The 18,815-nt window shown below is 39.9% G+C and overlaps 1 protein-coding gene across 2 annotated transcripts in view; it reads right to left on the reverse strand.

Annotated features, from left to right (window-relative positions):
* The window catches only part of LOC122799354 (adhesion G-protein coupled receptor D1-like), a 689,306-nt gene that overhangs the window by 78,823 nt on the left and 591,668 nt on the right, over positions 1-18,815 (reverse strand). For both annotated transcript variants that reach the window (XM_044068349.1, XM_044068348.1), the window contains one exon: positions 712-838. In XM_044068349.1, coding sequence (XP_043924284.1) covers positions 712-838 — 127 coding nt within the window. The remainder of the gene's footprint in view (positions 1-711; positions 839-18,815) is intronic.

The raw sequence follows: 18,815 nt of genomic DNA on the forward strand, positions 1-18,815 counted from the left end.
TCAATCAAACATTACATAGCTTATTCAATTTCTGCTTTCTTTTAAACATTATTCCTCTTCTAAAACATTATTCTGCATATGTTGTCCCCACAATTCCCATTTTTTCAATGCAATTTGCTCCTTCCCTTTTCTAAAGACCCTACTTCCAGTTGTTTTATCTCTGTTACTATATTCACTAGTTCTATTATGGATGGTTTAGACTATGATTACCATTTTCTACTAATTGCTTTTTTGGCCCAACAGTATTAAACTCAGCAAGGCCTTACTATGCCTAGGCAATTTAGATCCTGTATTACAACTTCTTTGTTACACCTAGTATTCCTGATAGAGTAGTCTGCAGGGCATTTTTAAAGTCTTCCAACTCTTTCTTCCTGTGGAATTGGACATTAACCTTTTTACCTGGCTGTCTTATACCCACCAAACAACGTTCATGTGTTTAAAGAAAGAAAGAAATTCTAGGGAGAGCTACTGTATACTACTCAACCAGGTGATGTTATTTCATTGTTTTCGGTATCAGACCTGTACAATAGACACTGCTCCCAGTCATTATTTACTATGCTGTATTATTACACTCCATAATTTTAAAGAATACAAAGTTTTATAATTATTAAAGTGCCCAAAGAAAAGCATGTTTGGGCATTTGGCATGGTCATTGGTACCTCTTGCTAATGGCCTAGGGTAACAGTAAATTAATAAAAAATACTTGCTTACCTGCAATGAATTAGAAATACTGAAGAGATACTGGAATATTATAACACTTTCATTTACTGCAAAGATCCCAAATATCCAAGTGATACCCAGCACTGGTGTCAGCACAGCAACAACCCGAAAGCTGGCCCTCAAATGAAGAAGAGGAGAGCAGATGGTTAACTGGGCATACTGCTGGTCAGTTTGTTTATCTTACTTTATTTACTAGAGTACTAGAGTGTGAAGACATTATAACATATGCCCACGTATACATTTATTGAACAGAAAAGGACAATATTGATCCTGTAAAAAATGTACAAGATGCCACTCTAAAGCCTGAAATACTATGGAAACATCAGTTAACATTAATATGATTTTATTTATGTTCATAGGTTTATTCGTGTGTACTAGGGTAATGACCACCATGGTCTTTTTAACCGTACCCAAAATGTCTGACAGGTTCTCTCAACTGTTCAGATTTTTGCAGAATTCACAGATCTTTGCCTTATATTTTTTGTCCATTTTTCATAAAATGGTAGTTTTCTAGCAAATTAGTGGCAAATCATTTTAAGACTGAAGTTAGAAAATAATGACAGACATTTGAGTTTCAGACTTCATACCCTTCAGAAAAGTCATGCTAATGCAAAACCTGCGATTCTCTCTGTTCTAAGTTCATAAGCGCAATATTTAAAAATTCTTCCTATTTTTGAGCTTTTGCCCCACTTGCATTTATGGCTTTGTCTAGGTTTCTTGCTCTAAGAGGTTGAGAGGTATGAGTCTAATACCCTTACTAAGTGAAACAGGGGCTTGGGAGATGAACCATTTATAGATTGCAAGTGTCCATTAGAGACATAGGTGCAAAACCAGGGAGGAATTATCTCTTTCCCATCCAATTGTCCAAGTTACACTTGAATTGGGTTACGGAGGAACTCTGCTTTGCATGGATGGAGATTTTGTTCCAGCCAGCTAGGAAAATCATATCAGCATAAAAGTACAAGGCCAATCCAGCATATCTTAGCATGGAATATGCAGAGACAAGAAACCTTAAGCATTCTGCACTCATTTCTGTGTGTATCTGTGTTTTTACGTATTTTTTTAATTCTCCTTGACGAATGATATGTCTTCCTTGGTTTGCTGCCTTCTTCCTGGCTTTGCATTCCTGAGTTATTCATGCCAAGGGCATTACCATGATTTTAAATCATATAACATCTTGTGATGATTGAGTTTTTCTATCTTCATCCCAGATGGCATCCACAATAATTAGAATGCAGTTTACTTACTTTAGGATTGCAAGGAGTTACAGCAGATGAACATATGACTAGTGTTTATTAATATAACCATGGGACAATGCTGAGCTGTTCTGTAATATAACTATTGGACAAAGCTGGACACTTTGAACCAGGTACCATCAAACTACTAGCTTCTTTTCTAAATGTTTTCTAGACTTCTCTAGCAAAGCCATGGCTACCTTATGTAACGTCCAGTGCTGCTTCCTGATATGGCAACTCTCAACTCTTAAGTTGAGGAGAAAAAAAAGGTCTGTTCCCTATCTGGTACTCCTTACCTCTCGCCTACAACTTGCACCACACATGAAGCCCCAAAGAAAGTGCTTCAGTCCTAACAGAAAAAGAAAGCCAATAACAGAATTCATTTCTGTATGGGCATTTAATGAATGCCAGTTCTGCACTACTGATTGATTGGCATCTGCTGATAGTGGCCCATAGTGGATTGTGCCTGGGGTGGTTGCCCCCTTTGTCTCAGTCCAACTATGCTTCTGCTCTCCAGACCGATCATCAAGCTTTCTAGACCCCCAATCAACCCTTTCTTTCCAACATCCTTTATAAAGTATTTTGGGAAAAAGCTAGGAGCAATATGGCCATCCTTTAGAGTTGGTATGGCTATTATGTTGTAACCTCTCCATACAGCAGCTACCAAATTCACTTTCACAGCAGGACCTCTAGTGCCAGGACCCTGATGCATGGAACAACTCAGCATATCTACCCACTGTGCTAAAATGCCACTTGGTAGGTATTAGAACTCCCATATCAGCCTGTTGTTTGCTTTTTAAGCCGCTACTAAGCATCTGTTAGGTGGTACCCAAAGCAGCAGAGCTAGACACCTCTAATAACCCAGGCAAGGCCTGCCCATATCAGGTGGTCAGTTCTGAACATCTTCCCTCCCCAGGTGGCACACAGGCGAACTAACTGTACCTCTGTTACTGTGACAGCAGTTAGTACTTTATTCCACTGCACCACAGAGCTGGTGGCAGGTTAAAGAGGCTTTATTCATCATCAAACTGTTTTAGTGTACATTTGATGTGTTTTGACCCCTGAGTTTTGATTTTAGGGTCTATGTTTAGCATGGTTCAGTGAGACATACAACTCCAGTGTTCATTATCAGTCTTACTGTGGCAAAGCTTGTTTTTCCCCTATTATATCTCACAGATTTCTATTTTTCTATGAAACATGTCATCGTGGATAAAGCACTCCATGTTCTGCCTTTGCTGTCCTTTCATGCTATTTTTATGGACAGTTCATCTGGTGGACATTCTGACATTATGTTTATATCAGTATTGAAACTGAATCACATTAAGGGGGCTCTGCTCAGTGCCAGAAGTCTAAATAATAAACTGCCTGATCTCGAGGTACTCCTGCATTTCTAAAGAAAGAATCCATCCAAGTGTGTATTCACATATTTACTCGGGGATTGACTGGTACATCCTTCTAGAGAAAAGAGGTGCAACCTGAGGAAGGGTACTTGCAAAGTATACATGATATAAGACTCAATAGCATTGGGATATCACTGAATGTCAGAATCTGTGAATACCTACATCTGATAAAATACTGAATGTTTGATAGATTTTGCTAAAGTCCATGTGGTACACTGTGATACATTTAAAAAATTAATTTACTCTTCATTTGGAATCAAATGATTAAGACCACTACTAAAAACTATTAGGACTAAGGCAAAAATTAACTGTACACTATTGCTGGAAGAAATAGGTTCATAGGTTGGTACTAGGCTATCAGCCCTAGGGCCTATACAAGCCTAGCCATAACAATTCCCTGGCTATTTTTTCCCACACTATTTACTTCCCTGGGCCCCTGTCAAGCAGGGCAACTGATGTGATCCCTGGGGTGAATTTCCTTTCTCCCATCCAGTCATCAAAGTTCCTTTTGAAGAGGGCAAAAGAGGTGCTCTGCTTGACATATATGGGCAGTCTATTCCAGAGTCTGGGGAGTCTCTGGGTCAGGAAGCTATCCCTCAAGCATGTTTTGTTTATTGTGATGACAAGGTTTAGATCCCTGGAGTGTGTGGCTCTGAGGGATTGGGATTTCTTTAAGTGTAGCATGTCCAACAGCTCTGGGTTTGACATGGCCTTGTACGTTAAGCAGAGATCGCCTTGGAGTAGACGATATGCGACAAAGTATAGCTGGAGTTTTTTAAGGTGGTCAGCATAAGGCATCTGCTTTAGGCCTGTGATTCTTTTAGTGAGGTATTTCTGCGGCCTTTCCAGTTGTTGCAGATGTCTTGAGAGGTACATACCAAATGGGGCGTTGTATTCTATAATGGGTCTAATAAGGGATGAGTACAGTGGGACAATGACCTCCTTTTTTCTGGATGAAAAGCCCTTAGTGATGAGGTGTGCCACATAGAAGGATTTCCTGACTGTTGTGGCGATGTGGTTATTAAAGGTGAGACCACTATCCACCTGTGGCCCTAAGTCTCTTATCACACTTTCAGTGTTTAGTGTACTGCCACCTATGTGGTAATTCATGGGTACATGCTTTTTCCCAAAGGGGTAACTACATTTCTTGGCTTTGAGCTTGAGCCTATGGCTCTGGCACCAAGCATCTGTTTCTGTAAGGCCCTTTTGTAGAGTATCGACATAATTTGGGGATTCAATAATGGCTCCCAGTTTGCAGTCATCTGCGAACTTTGTTAGCCAGAGTCCCTTAGTGTTGGCCTGTACTTCAGAGAAGTAGATGCCAAACAAGAGAGGTCCCAGGACTGAACCCTGAGGCACTCCACTTGTCACTTGTCTGGAGCTGGATTTGGAGTCAGCTACTTTTACAGTGCGGGTTCTGTCAGTAAGCCAGTTGGCAACCCATCGAGTGACATAGGGATTAATGCCCAGCTTAGTAAGTTTATCTGTGATTCCAGAGTGGGGGATGGTGTCAAATATATAATAAATAAGTTATATTTTGCAAACAGCTGTTTGCAAATAAAAATTTGTCTATGTAATTCCAGTATGAGATGCTGTTTATGTAAATATATTTTTTCTAAGCTTGTGCGACCTCAGAGACAGCATATGTATACACTGAGGTTGTGTGTGTGTGTATGTGGAGGGGCGGGGTAGCTTGCCCCTGCATAAAACGTGTTTTACAATTCGCTGATGATTGCAAGTATAGCGATTGGTATTTGAATGGGTGAATAGGCAGCTGAAATGACAGCAGATGCTCAGTTATCTATCATTTCAGTAAGTTTACGATATCACTAAAATGAGGCATTTTGCTAAACTACTCAGTAGCTACAGCCAATGGTGGATTAACCATACCTGGAGCCCTGGGAAGTTTTCAAATCATGAGACCCCAGAACAAAGTTTTTAAAACTCACATACACACTCATGTTCTTTTAGATTTACCTTTCCTGATTTAAGACTATTCAAACTGCTGTCATTATAATCCAGCAATCTCTATATCCATCAGTTTCAGCCACTTAAATGTATACACCTCAAATGTCTGATTGTGATAAAAATGGTGACAGTAAAGTATTCCAATTTGCTTCAACAAATGCATCTTAATCATGCAAAGCCAGACTAATGACTGTTTAATTTGAGCATGACAGCCAGAGTTAGTCATTTTCATTCACAGACAGCCCTCATACCCAACAATTATAGCCTAATTGTTGACTGTGTACACATTAGACATCTGACTGTGGTAAAAATAACTAAGCAATTATGGACACAAAATATTTCAAGTTTGTTTTACAAATACACAGTTACTCAAGTATTTCATCTTCTTTTACACGATGGTACACAAGTCCTGCAAAGCCAGATTATTTAAACTGAGCAGGCAAGAGAGTGTTGCTTTCATCAACAGACAGACCCCATCTAGGAGATATAGCCACTTTAGTGTGTGCGCTTCAACTGGCTGTGTTAAAAAATACCCTTGAACCTTAGCATAAGAATCAGAGACTAACATAACTAATATTATTATTATTAGCAAAGGCCAAGAATCAGAGGCAGGTTTAAAGTATATCCTTAAAAAGTGACAGATAACAGTTTTTTTCTGTTATTTTTTTGCATTAGCATGCATTTTCTGAAGGATATGAAATCAAACTCAAATGTCTGCCATATTTGGTGACTGCAGTCTTCACTGTTTTGCTATTAATCACTAATTTTATGAGGAACACACCATAAATATGACGCAAAACCATGGGCATTCTGCAAAATCAGAGACAGTTGAGAGCTGCCTAATTGCAACATTGTTTCACATGAAAAGTACACACAATTATTCTAACTTATTTATCAGAAAATTTGCACTAATTTTACAAAACCAGATGGTTAACAGAGCAAACAATCAGAGGGTAAGTTTTCATTCACAAATAGCCACTATCCCATCCAAGCAGTTATGTACATCTTATCTTACTGTGATAAAAATATTGTCTCTTAAGACCGTAGCAAAATAAAAGACAAATCTGAAACATAATGGACAGAGGCCCAAAATCAGAGACAGATCTTAACTATTGTTTTCATATACTTAGAAAGTTACTAGAATAGCAGTTTTCACATTGGCGTACATTTTATGAATCATATAATCTATTTTTGTCTCATCTTTAGTGGCTGCAGTCCTCAGTTATTTTCCAGAAAACACAAATTTTATGAGGCACAGACCAAAAATATGAGGCAAAATCAAGGACAGTCTGTGAAATCAGAAACATCTACAGCTTTGTATCCCACAGTTGGCAGAACAATAACTATTTCAATTTATTTCATACAAATTCACACTAGTCCAGAAAAGACAGACTTGAAAGTAAAGAAACAATAAGAGGCTAAGTTGCTTTTCATCCACAGCCACCAACCCCCTTAAACTGAACAAATGATAAGAGGGTAAGTTGCTTTCATCCACAGCCACCCTCTATACAATGAGCAAATGACAACAGGGTAAGCAGTTTTCACCCATAACAGCCTCCCACTTAGTGACTGTAATCTTCACTACTATGTTTGACTGTCCGCTAGTCTCCATTTTGTAAATATTACAATAGATACAAGGTGTAGGACCACCTAATCCTGCAAATTTTCCAGCAAATTTACATGTTGAAATTATTAATTTCTTATAACTTGATGAATAGGTCTCTCTTCTTTCTGAAAATCTTTGAATTCTGTGTTTCAGCATTCAGCTCAACCTTTTCTTAATGTGAAACAGAGTATTGTCTAAATAGGACCATATACATCTTGCTCTCTCCAGTTTTCCTGTGCAAATTTAGTACAAGTCCATTATTAACAAAGACTTTTTGGTTTGTAGGAAATTCTAAATTCTGGCTTTACTGACTGACTGTACCCATCAGTGAATTACCTGAAAATCAAACATGTTAAAACATGTTATGACAGACAGGGAGAATATGATGTAAAATCAGGGGTGTTCTGCAAAATCAGCAACAGATTAGAGTTATAATTATATCTGCTTGTATGTTAGAATAAAAAAAACAATACTTACATTATTATGAATGCTGTTCTACTTCCTCACAGTCTGCAATTCTCTCCTGAACATACTATATAATATTCCTCCCCAGACATTTAGGCAATTAGTGTCCCATAAACCATGAGAAGGCAACAAACAGAAATCTGTGTCACTTTGCAACATGTTGTTCACCAGTAATTGATTTATTCATTCATTTATTTATTTTTAAGTAAATAAACGTTTTTATATAAAAACATAATTTTCTTTTGGCTGTTCCCATTAGGTGTCGCCACAGCAGATCATCTGTTTCCATTTCTTCCTGTCCTCTGCATCTAAGCTCTGTCACACTAACCACTTGCATGTCCTCTCTCACCATATCCATAAACCTTATCTTAGGCCTTCCTCTTTTCCTCTTACCTGGTAGCTTCATCCTTAGCATCTTTTTCCCAATATACTCAGCATCCCTCCTCAGCACATGTCCAAACCAATGTAATCTTGCCTCTCTGGCTTTGTCTCCAAACCTTCCAACCTGGGCTGGCCCTCTAATATACTTATTCCTAATCCTGTCCACCCTGGTCACATCCAGTGAAAATCTTAACATCTTTAACTCTGCCACATCCAGCTCAAACTCCTGCCTTTTTGTCAATGCCACTGTCTCCAACCCATATAACATAGCTGGTCTCACTACCCTCTTGTAGACCTTCCCTTTCACTCTTATTGGTACTCGTCTGTCACAAATCACTCCTGACAATCTTCTCCACCCACTCCATCCTGCCTGTACTCTCTTCTTCATCTCTCTTCCACACTCACCGTTAGTCTGAACTATTGATCCCAAGTATTTAAACTCATCCACCTTCGCAACCTCTACTCCCTGCATCCTCACCATTCCCCTATCCTCCCTCTCATTCACACAGATATATTGTGTCTTAGTCCTGCTGACCTTCATTCCACTTCTTTCTAGAGCATATCTCCATCTCTCCAGGGTCTCCTTCACCTGTTCCCTACTCTCGCTACAGATCACAATGTCATCTGCAAACATCATAGTCCACGGGGACTCCTGTCTGATCTCATTTGTCAACCTGTCCATCACCATTGCAAATCAGAAAGGGCTCAGAGCTGATCCTTGCTGTAACCCCACCTTCACCTTAAACGCATCCGTCACTCCCACCGCAGACCTCACCGCTATCACACTACCCTTGTACATATCCTGTACCACTCTTACATACTTCTCTGACACTCCTGACTTCCTCATACAATACCACAACTCCTCACTAGGCACCCTGTCATATGCTTTCTCTAAGTGTACAAAAACACAATGCAACTCCTTCTGACCTTGTCTGTACTTCTCCATCAACACTCCCAGAGCAAACATCGCATCTATAGTGCTCTTTCCTGGCATGAAACCATACTGCTGATCACTAATTATCACGTCACTTCTTAACCTAGCTTCCACTACTCTTTCTCATAACATCATGCTGTGACTGATCAGTTTTCATGCTGTGACTGATCAGTTTAATCCGTCTGTAGTTACTACAGCTCTGCACATCACCCTTATTCTTAAAAATCGGTACCAAAACACTTTTTCTCCATTCCTCAGGCATCCTCTCACTTTCCAAGAGTTCATTAAACAATCTGGTTAAAAACTCCACTGCCATTTTACCTAAACACCTCCATGCTTCCACAGGTATGTCATCTGGAACAACAGCCTTTCCATTCTTCATCCTCTTCATAGCTATCCTTACTTCCTCCTTGCTAATCCATTGTACTTCATGATTCACTATCCTCACATCATCCAACCTTCTCTCCCTCTCATTCTCTTCATTCATCAACCCCTCAAAGTACTATTTCCATCTCCTCAACACACTCTCCTCACTTGTGAGTATGTTTCCCTCATTATCCTTTATCACCTTTACCTGCTGCACATCTTTTCTAGCTCGGTCCCTTTGTCTAGCCAATCGGTACAGGTCCTTTTCTCCCTCCTTAGTGTCCAACCTTTCATAAAACTCTTCATATGCTTTATCCTTAGCCTTCGCCACCTCTCTCTTTGCCATGCATCTCATCTCCTTATACTCCTGTCTACTTTCTTCCTCTCTCTGACAATCTCACTTCTTCTTTGCCAACCTCTTTCTCTGTATACTCTCCTGTACTCCCTCATTCCACCACCATGTCTCCTTGTCGTCCTTCCTCTGTCCAGATGTCATACCAAGCACCTTTCTAGTCGTCTCCCTTACCAGCTCTGCTGTAGTTACCCAGCTATTTGGTAACTCTTCACTGCCACCCAGTGCCTGTCTTAACTCATCCCTGAACTCCACCTCACAATTACCCTTTTTCAATTTCCACCATTTGATTCTTGGTGCTACCCTCACACTCCTCCTCCTCTACTTGATCACCAACATCATCCTACAAACCACCATCCTATGCTGCCTAACTACACTTTCCCCAGTCACCACTTTACAGTCTCCAATCTCCTTCAGACTGGCCCTTCTACATAAGATATAATCCACCTGTGTGCATTTTCCTCCACTCTTGTATGTCACCCTATGCTCCTCCCTCTTGTTAAAATACGTATTCACCACAACAAATAAGCAAAATACCCCAAGATGAATAGTACAATATACCCATGCTGTGCATGTGCAGACTGTAAGCATACAAGTAAACAGAAGAAAATACTCACAGTTTATTTTTACATTTTTAAACTAAAAGTGAAGATGATCCCTAATGATATGTTCAGCACATATGCAGTGCTGAACATAATATTTTTTTGGGCTGGCCATGGGTCTTTCCTGAGCTATGTGCACTGAATCATTCTAATTATAATACATCACAGGCTACAGCCTACTTTATCCTTGAGTACTCTTCTGAGCAATGTAAGATGTTCAAGTATAGCATGTCCTAGGGAAGAAAACTACAACACAGTTGTTAAGAATTTCATGTCAAAGAGTGATGATCAGCCATATTTATGTTAACAAATGCCAATATCTGTGTGACTGTGTGTGTGTGTGTGTGTGTGTGTGTGTGTGTGTGTGTGTGTGTGTGTGTGTGTGTGTGTGTGTGTGTGAGTGTGTGTATGTGTGTGTGTGTGTGTGTGTGTGTGTGTGTGTGTGTGTGTGTGTGTGTGTGTGTGTGTATATATATATATATATATATATATGTATCTATATATGTGTGTATATATGTGCGACCCTGGAGTTGGTATATATAGTTGGGGGGTGTGGGGGGCGAAGCCCCCCACCTATTTTCGTTCATAATCTGTACTTTTTGTGTTATTTTCTTCTATTGCCAGAAACTAGGTGGGGGGCTTCACCCCCACACCCCCCCCTAACTATATATACCAACTCCAGGGTCGCACGACCTTGGGGAGGGGGGCAACTCCCTGTTATTTGCCTTGAATAGTGGTTGTCGATCAAATGAACATTTGACCAAATGAGTTTAGATCAAATGAACTTTCCATCAAATGAAGATAACCCATATATATATATATATATATATATATATATATGTATGTATATATATATATATATATATATATGTATATATATATATATATATATATATATATATATATATATATAGATACACACACACACACACACACACACACACACACACACACACACACACATATATATATATATATATATATATATATATATACACACACACACACACACACACACACACACATATATATATATATATATATATATATATATGGGTCTATATTATTCCAGTGAATGCAAAAAGAGTGACACAAATACATTGAAATGCATTTGAGCGTTTCAATGTATTTGTCATAGTGCAAGGAGGTAGTTAGCCAACTATCTAGAGTTGCCCTTTCTGTTGCTATAGTGTGATCTCGGAGTTTGTATATTTAGGGGGGTGTGGGGGCACAGCCCCTCACGTTGGGGGGTGTGGGGGGGTGAAGCCCCCCACTATTTATGCTTTTAAATTAGTTTTTTTTTTTTTCGTGAACGGCTGTGTGAATTTTTTCCCTAGGAAATATATATGCATTACATGGCAGTTGAATCAACTCTTTTTGTGCATTAACTAGAAATGCAAAAAATGGAAAGCCTTTGCTAAGGTGGTGTTTCACATGAAGGAAGGGGAAAATCTTTAGTGTCAGCTGTAGTGTCATTTTTATTGTGGAGTACTAAGCACAATGGTTTGCTATAAAAGTAAGAACAGGCTGATGGATGTTACATCCTATACAGGAATATCAAAGTGTTTATCTTACAGATAAGGTAATTCTGTTTTTTTTTTTTTTTTTTAGTAAAGAGTGATTAAGGGAAAAATATTAAATTATTAGACTTATAACTGCAAGAATTGGAATAGCAAAACTAAACTTCAACATGCGTTTTGTAGCAATTATTGTAGCACCACACATAAGTGCTATCAGTACTAGACGTCCTATAAGGAAACACCTCCAGTACTTAGTAATGATGACCATCCCTTCTGGCAGTCCTAAAGGACAGTTCCCTGTGCTTTCTCATATTAACCTGGTGAACTTGGGCATTCTGAGGCAGTGTAGCAACTGCCTCATGTACACAGACAACCCTTTCCACTTACCTCCCAACACTCAAACTTGTGAGAGATGCACTTATATCTCCAAATTGGAAGCCATGCACTCTCCAGCCAAGACCGGAAAAGCTGGTCAAGAGGAGAAGGTCAACACCTGCACCACACCACATGGAACACATAACCCTCCAGAACTCTCACCATCACAGCTCTCACATAAAAACACAAACCACACACCCACCTTCATGGAGGCTCTCAACAGAAATCTACCCAAAAAGCAGAGACCTCTACAGCAGAAACACACTCGACCATCACAACACAGCACAAACCACAAGACACATAGCTCATCTACACAGTGTGCCCCTCAACCTAAGCCCCTAAAGCAAAACAGCTTGCCCAATACACTAATCATAGGTGACTCAATAGTGAGGCACACAGATGTTCCACTCACTAGGTTGAATAAGGAGAATGTAACAGTAAGCTGTCTATCAGGTGCCAGAATCCGACACATAACACACAGACTCAGGTCACTCCACAACAAGTACAAGTATGACTCTGTCATTGCCCATGTGGGTGTGAATGACTCAAGATGCACTTCCCTGCACTACATGAAAAGAGACATGGTGGAGACCTCGAATTATGTGACCCAGGCAGGTATGAACCTAGCCCTGAGTAGCATCCTACTGTCACGCAGAATAACACTGCATTACAAGCAGAAAATGATTGACTTCAACAATTGGCTAATTAAGTTTCTGGTGTCATTCTAAGGGGATCCAGTATCTGTCTGCTTGGGATGACATGACTGACAGACCTCGATGCTTTGCCAGAGATGGCCTGCATCTGTCTCCCCTGGGTTTCCTGGTACTGGCTAATGATCTTGCCACCCCTATAGTGCCTTTTTAGGCGGTGTTATAAACACCAAATTACCATTGTAACAGCTATGAATGAATACAATCTGAGGGTCATGCTGCTCAATGCTAGAAGTCTAAATCTCAAGATGCACTCACTCAAAGCACTCCTCAAAATGGAGAACATTGACATTTGTGCTGTAATGGAGACCTGGTTTAAAATGGCAGAGAGCACCCCTGTGCTACCAGGCTATAACTCATTCCATACCTTTTGGCCCCTGAACATGGACCGAAGCTCCAAAGGCAGTGGTGTCTCCATATTCATAAAGGATATGCACACCTCAAAACTAGTAGCCCAGCATAATGCATCTGAGATACTTCAGGTACAACTAACACTGGGTAAGACGGCAATTCATGTCATAACCTGCTATAGGTCCCCAACCATGTCCCAATACTCTCACTCCATGTTCCTAAACACCCTGGAATGTATTAGGATCCAACCTAACACTCTCATACTAGGGGACTTCAACTACCCCTCCATCAGCTGAGAAAACTACTCATGCTCCAATGCACTGGCCCAACGCTTCTTGGAATTCATCAATTCCAATGCCCTGGACCAGCTCATTCTTACCACCACTAGAGGAAGCAACATCCTTGACCTGGTTATTACTAACATGGGCAACCATTGCTCTACACCAACAGTCAATTCCTCCTTGGTTAGATCTGACCCCAAACTAATCATTGTGGAAATCCACACCTCACCCACACCCCAACAAAGGTAACCACCATGAAAAATTTCTCCAAAGCTGACTTTGGGTTCCTAAAAACAGAGGTGGCTAACTTCATGGCACCCATGCCAATGGAAAATAGATGCATGACTGCCAAATTATACACCAATGCACTGTACGAACATGTACATAAATGCATGGAACTAGCCATACCCAACAGAACCAAGATGCTCTCCTCGAAAAAAAAGAAGCTAATCTGGTGGTCCCCTGCCATTAATAAACTCTACAACAGAAGGAAGAAACTATTGCAGAGAAAGGTGAAGTTCCAAGACTGGAAAAACTCCCTTATTAGCCTAAACAAAAAGTTGAGATCCCTCATCAAAACCTCTAATGCCAGTTATGAAGGCAGAATTGCAGCAGACATGTAAAACAACCACAAAGCCTTCTATAGTTATATCAAGAATCTCCACAGCAATACCCAGATTTGCTCTGAGTTACTGCACAATGGTATCTCCTATACTGAGCCACCAGATATTGTCAATATACTTGCCAACAGATTCAGTGCCAACTTTACCCCTCCCCAAAGGACAAATCACAATACCGGAAGAATGCCAGGCACCCAGCATTACTGCAACACAGGTTAAAGCTGCATTCCCCAAGGCCAAGAATATAGCTTCCATAGGACCCAACAATATCCCTGGATGTGTTCTACATGAACTACAAAGTGAACTGACACCACATCTGTGTGCCCTGTTCACTCACAGCCTCACCTTAGGCTTTGTCCTTACCGAGCAGTGCACTGCTACAGTCATCCCTCTCCATAAAGGGGGAGCGACAACAGACCCTGGGAATTATCGCCTGATTAGCCTGACGAGTTGGATATGTAAGGCTGTGGAGAGCATCATCATGGACCTAATTAACAAGGATGTAGGCAATCTCTAAACTCTAGATCCCACGCAATTTGGTTTTGTGAAAGATAGATCATGCCTGCTCAACCTGGTTGACTTCTTTGAGTCAGTCACCAGAGCTATGGATGAGGGTAAGGCAGTTCATACAGCCTACCTCGATCTGGCCAAGGCCTTTGATACCATTTCTCACTCAGGAATTATTGATAAACTCACCAAACGTGGCATCAACCCCTAAATCACTAGGTGGGTTGCAAATTGGCTCACAGATAGAACCCACAGTGTGAAAGTAGCTGACTCTAAGTCAGACCGCTGACTAGTCATGAGTGGAGTCCCACAGGGATCAGTCCTGGGTCCTCTCCTGTTTGGGATTTACTTCTCAGAAGTCCAGGCCAACACGGAGGGACTCTGGCTGACCAAGTTCACAGATGACTTCAAGCTGAAAGCCATTATTAACTCCCCAAGTGATGCAGACATCCAACAGAAAGGTCTCACTGAGACCAATGACTGGTGTCAAAACCATGGCCTTAAGCTTAATGCCAAAAAATGTGTCATCATCCCCTTTGGGAAAAACTCAGTTCCCACTAATTATCACATTGATGGGAGCCCACTGAACACTTAAGGCGTTATAAGAGATCTGGGGACACAGGTTGACAGCAACCTCTCCTTCGATCACCACATTGCCACTGTGGTCAGAAAGTCCTTCTGTGTGGCACATCTCATTACCAAGGAGTTTGCATCCAGGAAGAAAGAGGTCATCATCTCTCTCTACTCTTCCCTCATTAGACCAATCATCGAGTAAAATACCCCATTTGGCATGTACCTCACTTGACACCTGCAACAGCTGGAGAGGCCACAAAATTACCTCATGAAGAGGACCCTAGGCCTTAAACACATGTCCTACATGGACAGACTCAAAAAACTCCAGCTATTCTCTATTTCATATCATCTACTAAGAGGTGATCTCTGCTTGACTTACAAAGCCATGTCTGACCCAGTTCTGTTAGAAATGCTGCATGTAAAGAAATCGCAATCCCTCCGCACGACATGCTACAGAGACCTCAACTCCATTACCGCAATCAAGAGTATGTGCTGGAGGGACAGGTTCATAATCCAGAGACTGCCCATACTCTGGAATAGACTTCCCATACATGTCAAGCAGAGCACTACGCTGGCCCTCTTCAAGAGAAATCTTGAAGAGTGGATGGGAAACAGAAATTTCACTACGGGGATCACTTCAGTGATTCTACTTGATAGAGGCACTGGGAACTAACATTGGGCAGCATGATGTCAGGCGACTTCTATGGGCTAGGCTTGTAAAGGCTCCAGGGCCATTAGCCTAGTACACAACTATGAACCTATGAATCTATAAATGTGCAAACATGGAGGCTTTAGTATGCTAAACCTGAGAGCACTACATCTCAACAGTATTCACTGTTCCCCAAAGTCTGAAGATCTCAGGGGTAAGGTTTATATCTATAGCTATCAATATATACATACATACTTACGTACATACACACACACACACACACACACACACACACACACACACACACACACACACACACACACACACATAATATATTTATATGTTGTTGGGGTATGGGGTGCATCTCATAACATTGGTGGGTGGAGGGGGGTTGCCCCTTGGAAAAAAATAAGTTTAAAGAACAGTGCTTGTTGACATTCACTGCTCTCCTTTAGGTTAGCTGTTCTTTTATCTCATGATTTTAGACCCACAATTACATGGCTGAGAATTAGAAAATGAAGCCTGCTTTTGGATGATAGCAGTAAAAAATGTCTTACTGTTTATAAGGTAAAAGAAGGTTGTGGTATTAGATCAATTACATGGAAAGATAAGACTTGCTATAGGTGCTCCTCATTATAATAGAAAGGATGGAGCAAATAGGCAACCACCCCAACTTCAAAGTGTTGGGGGGGGTGTTCAAGAGTTCCTGCAGCATGCTTTCCTATTTAACAAGTTACTGAGCAAGCTGATATTTCCAAGCAAGCTGAAAGATGGAATATCTCTAGTATATCCTGCATTTTCCTAAGGTGGTCAAAGCCATTAAGCTGTGCCTGGTACATATTCATGTGAAACACCCAAGGAGCATCCTTACAAGGTACTAAAGCCTCTTAACTGACTCCTGTCAGCATAGAGGAACTGTGACTATTGATCCAGAGCTCCTTGCTGTATTTCAGGGAGTGATCACAGCTGTCCAGCAAAGAAACCACATATCAGATAATTGTACTTGAAAATCTCATCCTTTCTGTCACTAACCAAAACTGATGACCACATATGAGGATGGGGACAGAGACTGACCAGTACATTCAAATTGTTGTCCTCTTATTTAGTTCTTGCTTCATAATATAGTCTGGTACAATGCACTGCTGATGCTTCATCCATCAAATGGTCAGTCTTGTGATCCCCTCTGCCTTAAGTTTTGACAGGGGTCCAAGATACTTATCATATATCCATGTGGCTACCTGAATATCGAATGCACAGACTCACATAAACAAAGTCCATAGGCATTCATGTGCTCACATTAAAAACATCATATCACAGTTTCCTCTTATTCTTTGGAGAAAGAAAAGTTTCCCTGCAGATATTAACCGACTAATGAACTTACCCCATAGCTCTCAACTGCCTAGATTTTTGCAGAATGTCCAGATTTTTGCCTCTTATTTTTGTTCTATTCGTCATAAAATGTGCTGTTTTCTAGCAAATCATTAAGGATAAAGTCACTAAATAATGACAGACATTAAGAGTTTCAGACTTCATATCTTTTCAAAAATGCATGCTAATGCGAAACCTGTTATTCTATCAACTCTCTTGAGTTTACAAGTGAAATATTTAAAATCTGTCCCTGATTTTGGGCTTTTGTCCCACCTTTATTTTTGGCTTTATCCCGATTTATTGTGCTTAGAAATTGAGAAGTATGAGTGCCTGAAGTTATGTGACTGTTAGAATCCAAAGAAGAGGTTCAGTAAAGTTACATTATGTGTATATGCCAAACAGATATCATCAGAAAATTCTTCAGAAAGCCTTTTAGCAAGTCTTATTTCTCCATGTAATACCACACCTCTGTTTTCTTGTTGAACAACTGAGACATAGTCCAGTGCCTGGCATGAGATGGTAATTTCACTTCCCTGACTATGGTTTACCTTCTGGTGAGAGCTGATCATTTTATGTTGAGTGTTTTTTGTTAGCAATGGATATGGTTCAGCTGCATCAAAAGTCACAGAGCATTTCAAAAATACAATATACATAAAGGGTCCTACAGGAAAAGCTTAACTAACTGATTAGTATACTAACAGTTATAAGGAATAACCTATCTAATTTAAATGAATGTAGTTCAGCATCCTTCTAACATCTTCCTTGGATTCGACAACCATTCTTTAATGTATTTCTCCTTTTTTTTTTCTTTTATGCAGACTTGGGCCCTGCAGCAGCATGCTACAACTGCTCCCTGTCTCATTAAGTGTTTCGGTGCTTTTAAGTGTTTTTTTTTACGTCTTTAACATCAGTGAATATATATAACTGTGTGAACTTTCTAAGTAACTAGTAACTGCACACTCTCAAACTTGAGAGAGTTTTGTCTTTTTAACACTAGAAATATATAACAAATAGCAGTACCAAAAATAAGAGCAAAACATCAGTATCATGGCCTGACTCCTCTGTATCAATATCATACAGTCAGTAAAGATGAAAACAATCAGATGTGTGGATATACATATGTTACTAATCAAAGCTGTTATCATTATTATGATTATTATTATAACTGCAAAATGTTTTCAGGCTGTCTCTTTTCAAGTAAACTGTTCAAGATTTTATTTTTGTTTATATTCAACCTTGTCTTTTTTTTTGATTAATTTAAGGATTTTATTTTATAGTCATCCATATCTAACAGGTGTTCTTCATTACCGATAGTACTAATTCATGCTGACTAAAATGGAGCTATATATCCACAATTCAAAATTCCCAGTATTATAATGCTGTCTACATCTCTAATTTTTCAGATATCATTGATTCTAGTACCACTTTCAGCATGTCTGAGAAGAAATGATTTGAAAAAAAATGTATCAAATGAAAGACTAATGGAACTTAGGCTTATCTTCCAGGATATCCAGTTTCTTCAGAGTAATTAAAGAGTTGCACTTCATCTCATTCTATCCATTTACCCAGAAGTAGATATTGTCATATTTAGAGTTCCTAAAACGCCTTATCATTGCAATACCAGTAATAAGGAGAACAAGTTAGTTTAGGAAAAAAGTACAAAGTCTAATCTATGTTCCTGCCCAGAGGTTCTATGAGAAAAATTCCTGTTATTTCCCTTGTTATTTAACCAGTTGCCAAAATCAAGAGTATTAAACTTCTGGCTCATTTTAATAGCATAGTCGGAGGGTGTTTATAGCCACTGAGTAAGTTATCTCTATAAATATATAGGC

This window comes from Protopterus annectens, chromosome 4.part0, assembly GCF_019279795.1.
Source record: "Protopterus annectens isolate FY-2018-M chromosome 4.part0, PAN1.0, whole genome shotgun sequence".
In the NCBI taxonomy this organism is placed as follows: Eukaryota; Metazoa; Chordata; order Ceratodontiformes; family Protopteridae; genus Protopterus; species Protopterus annectens.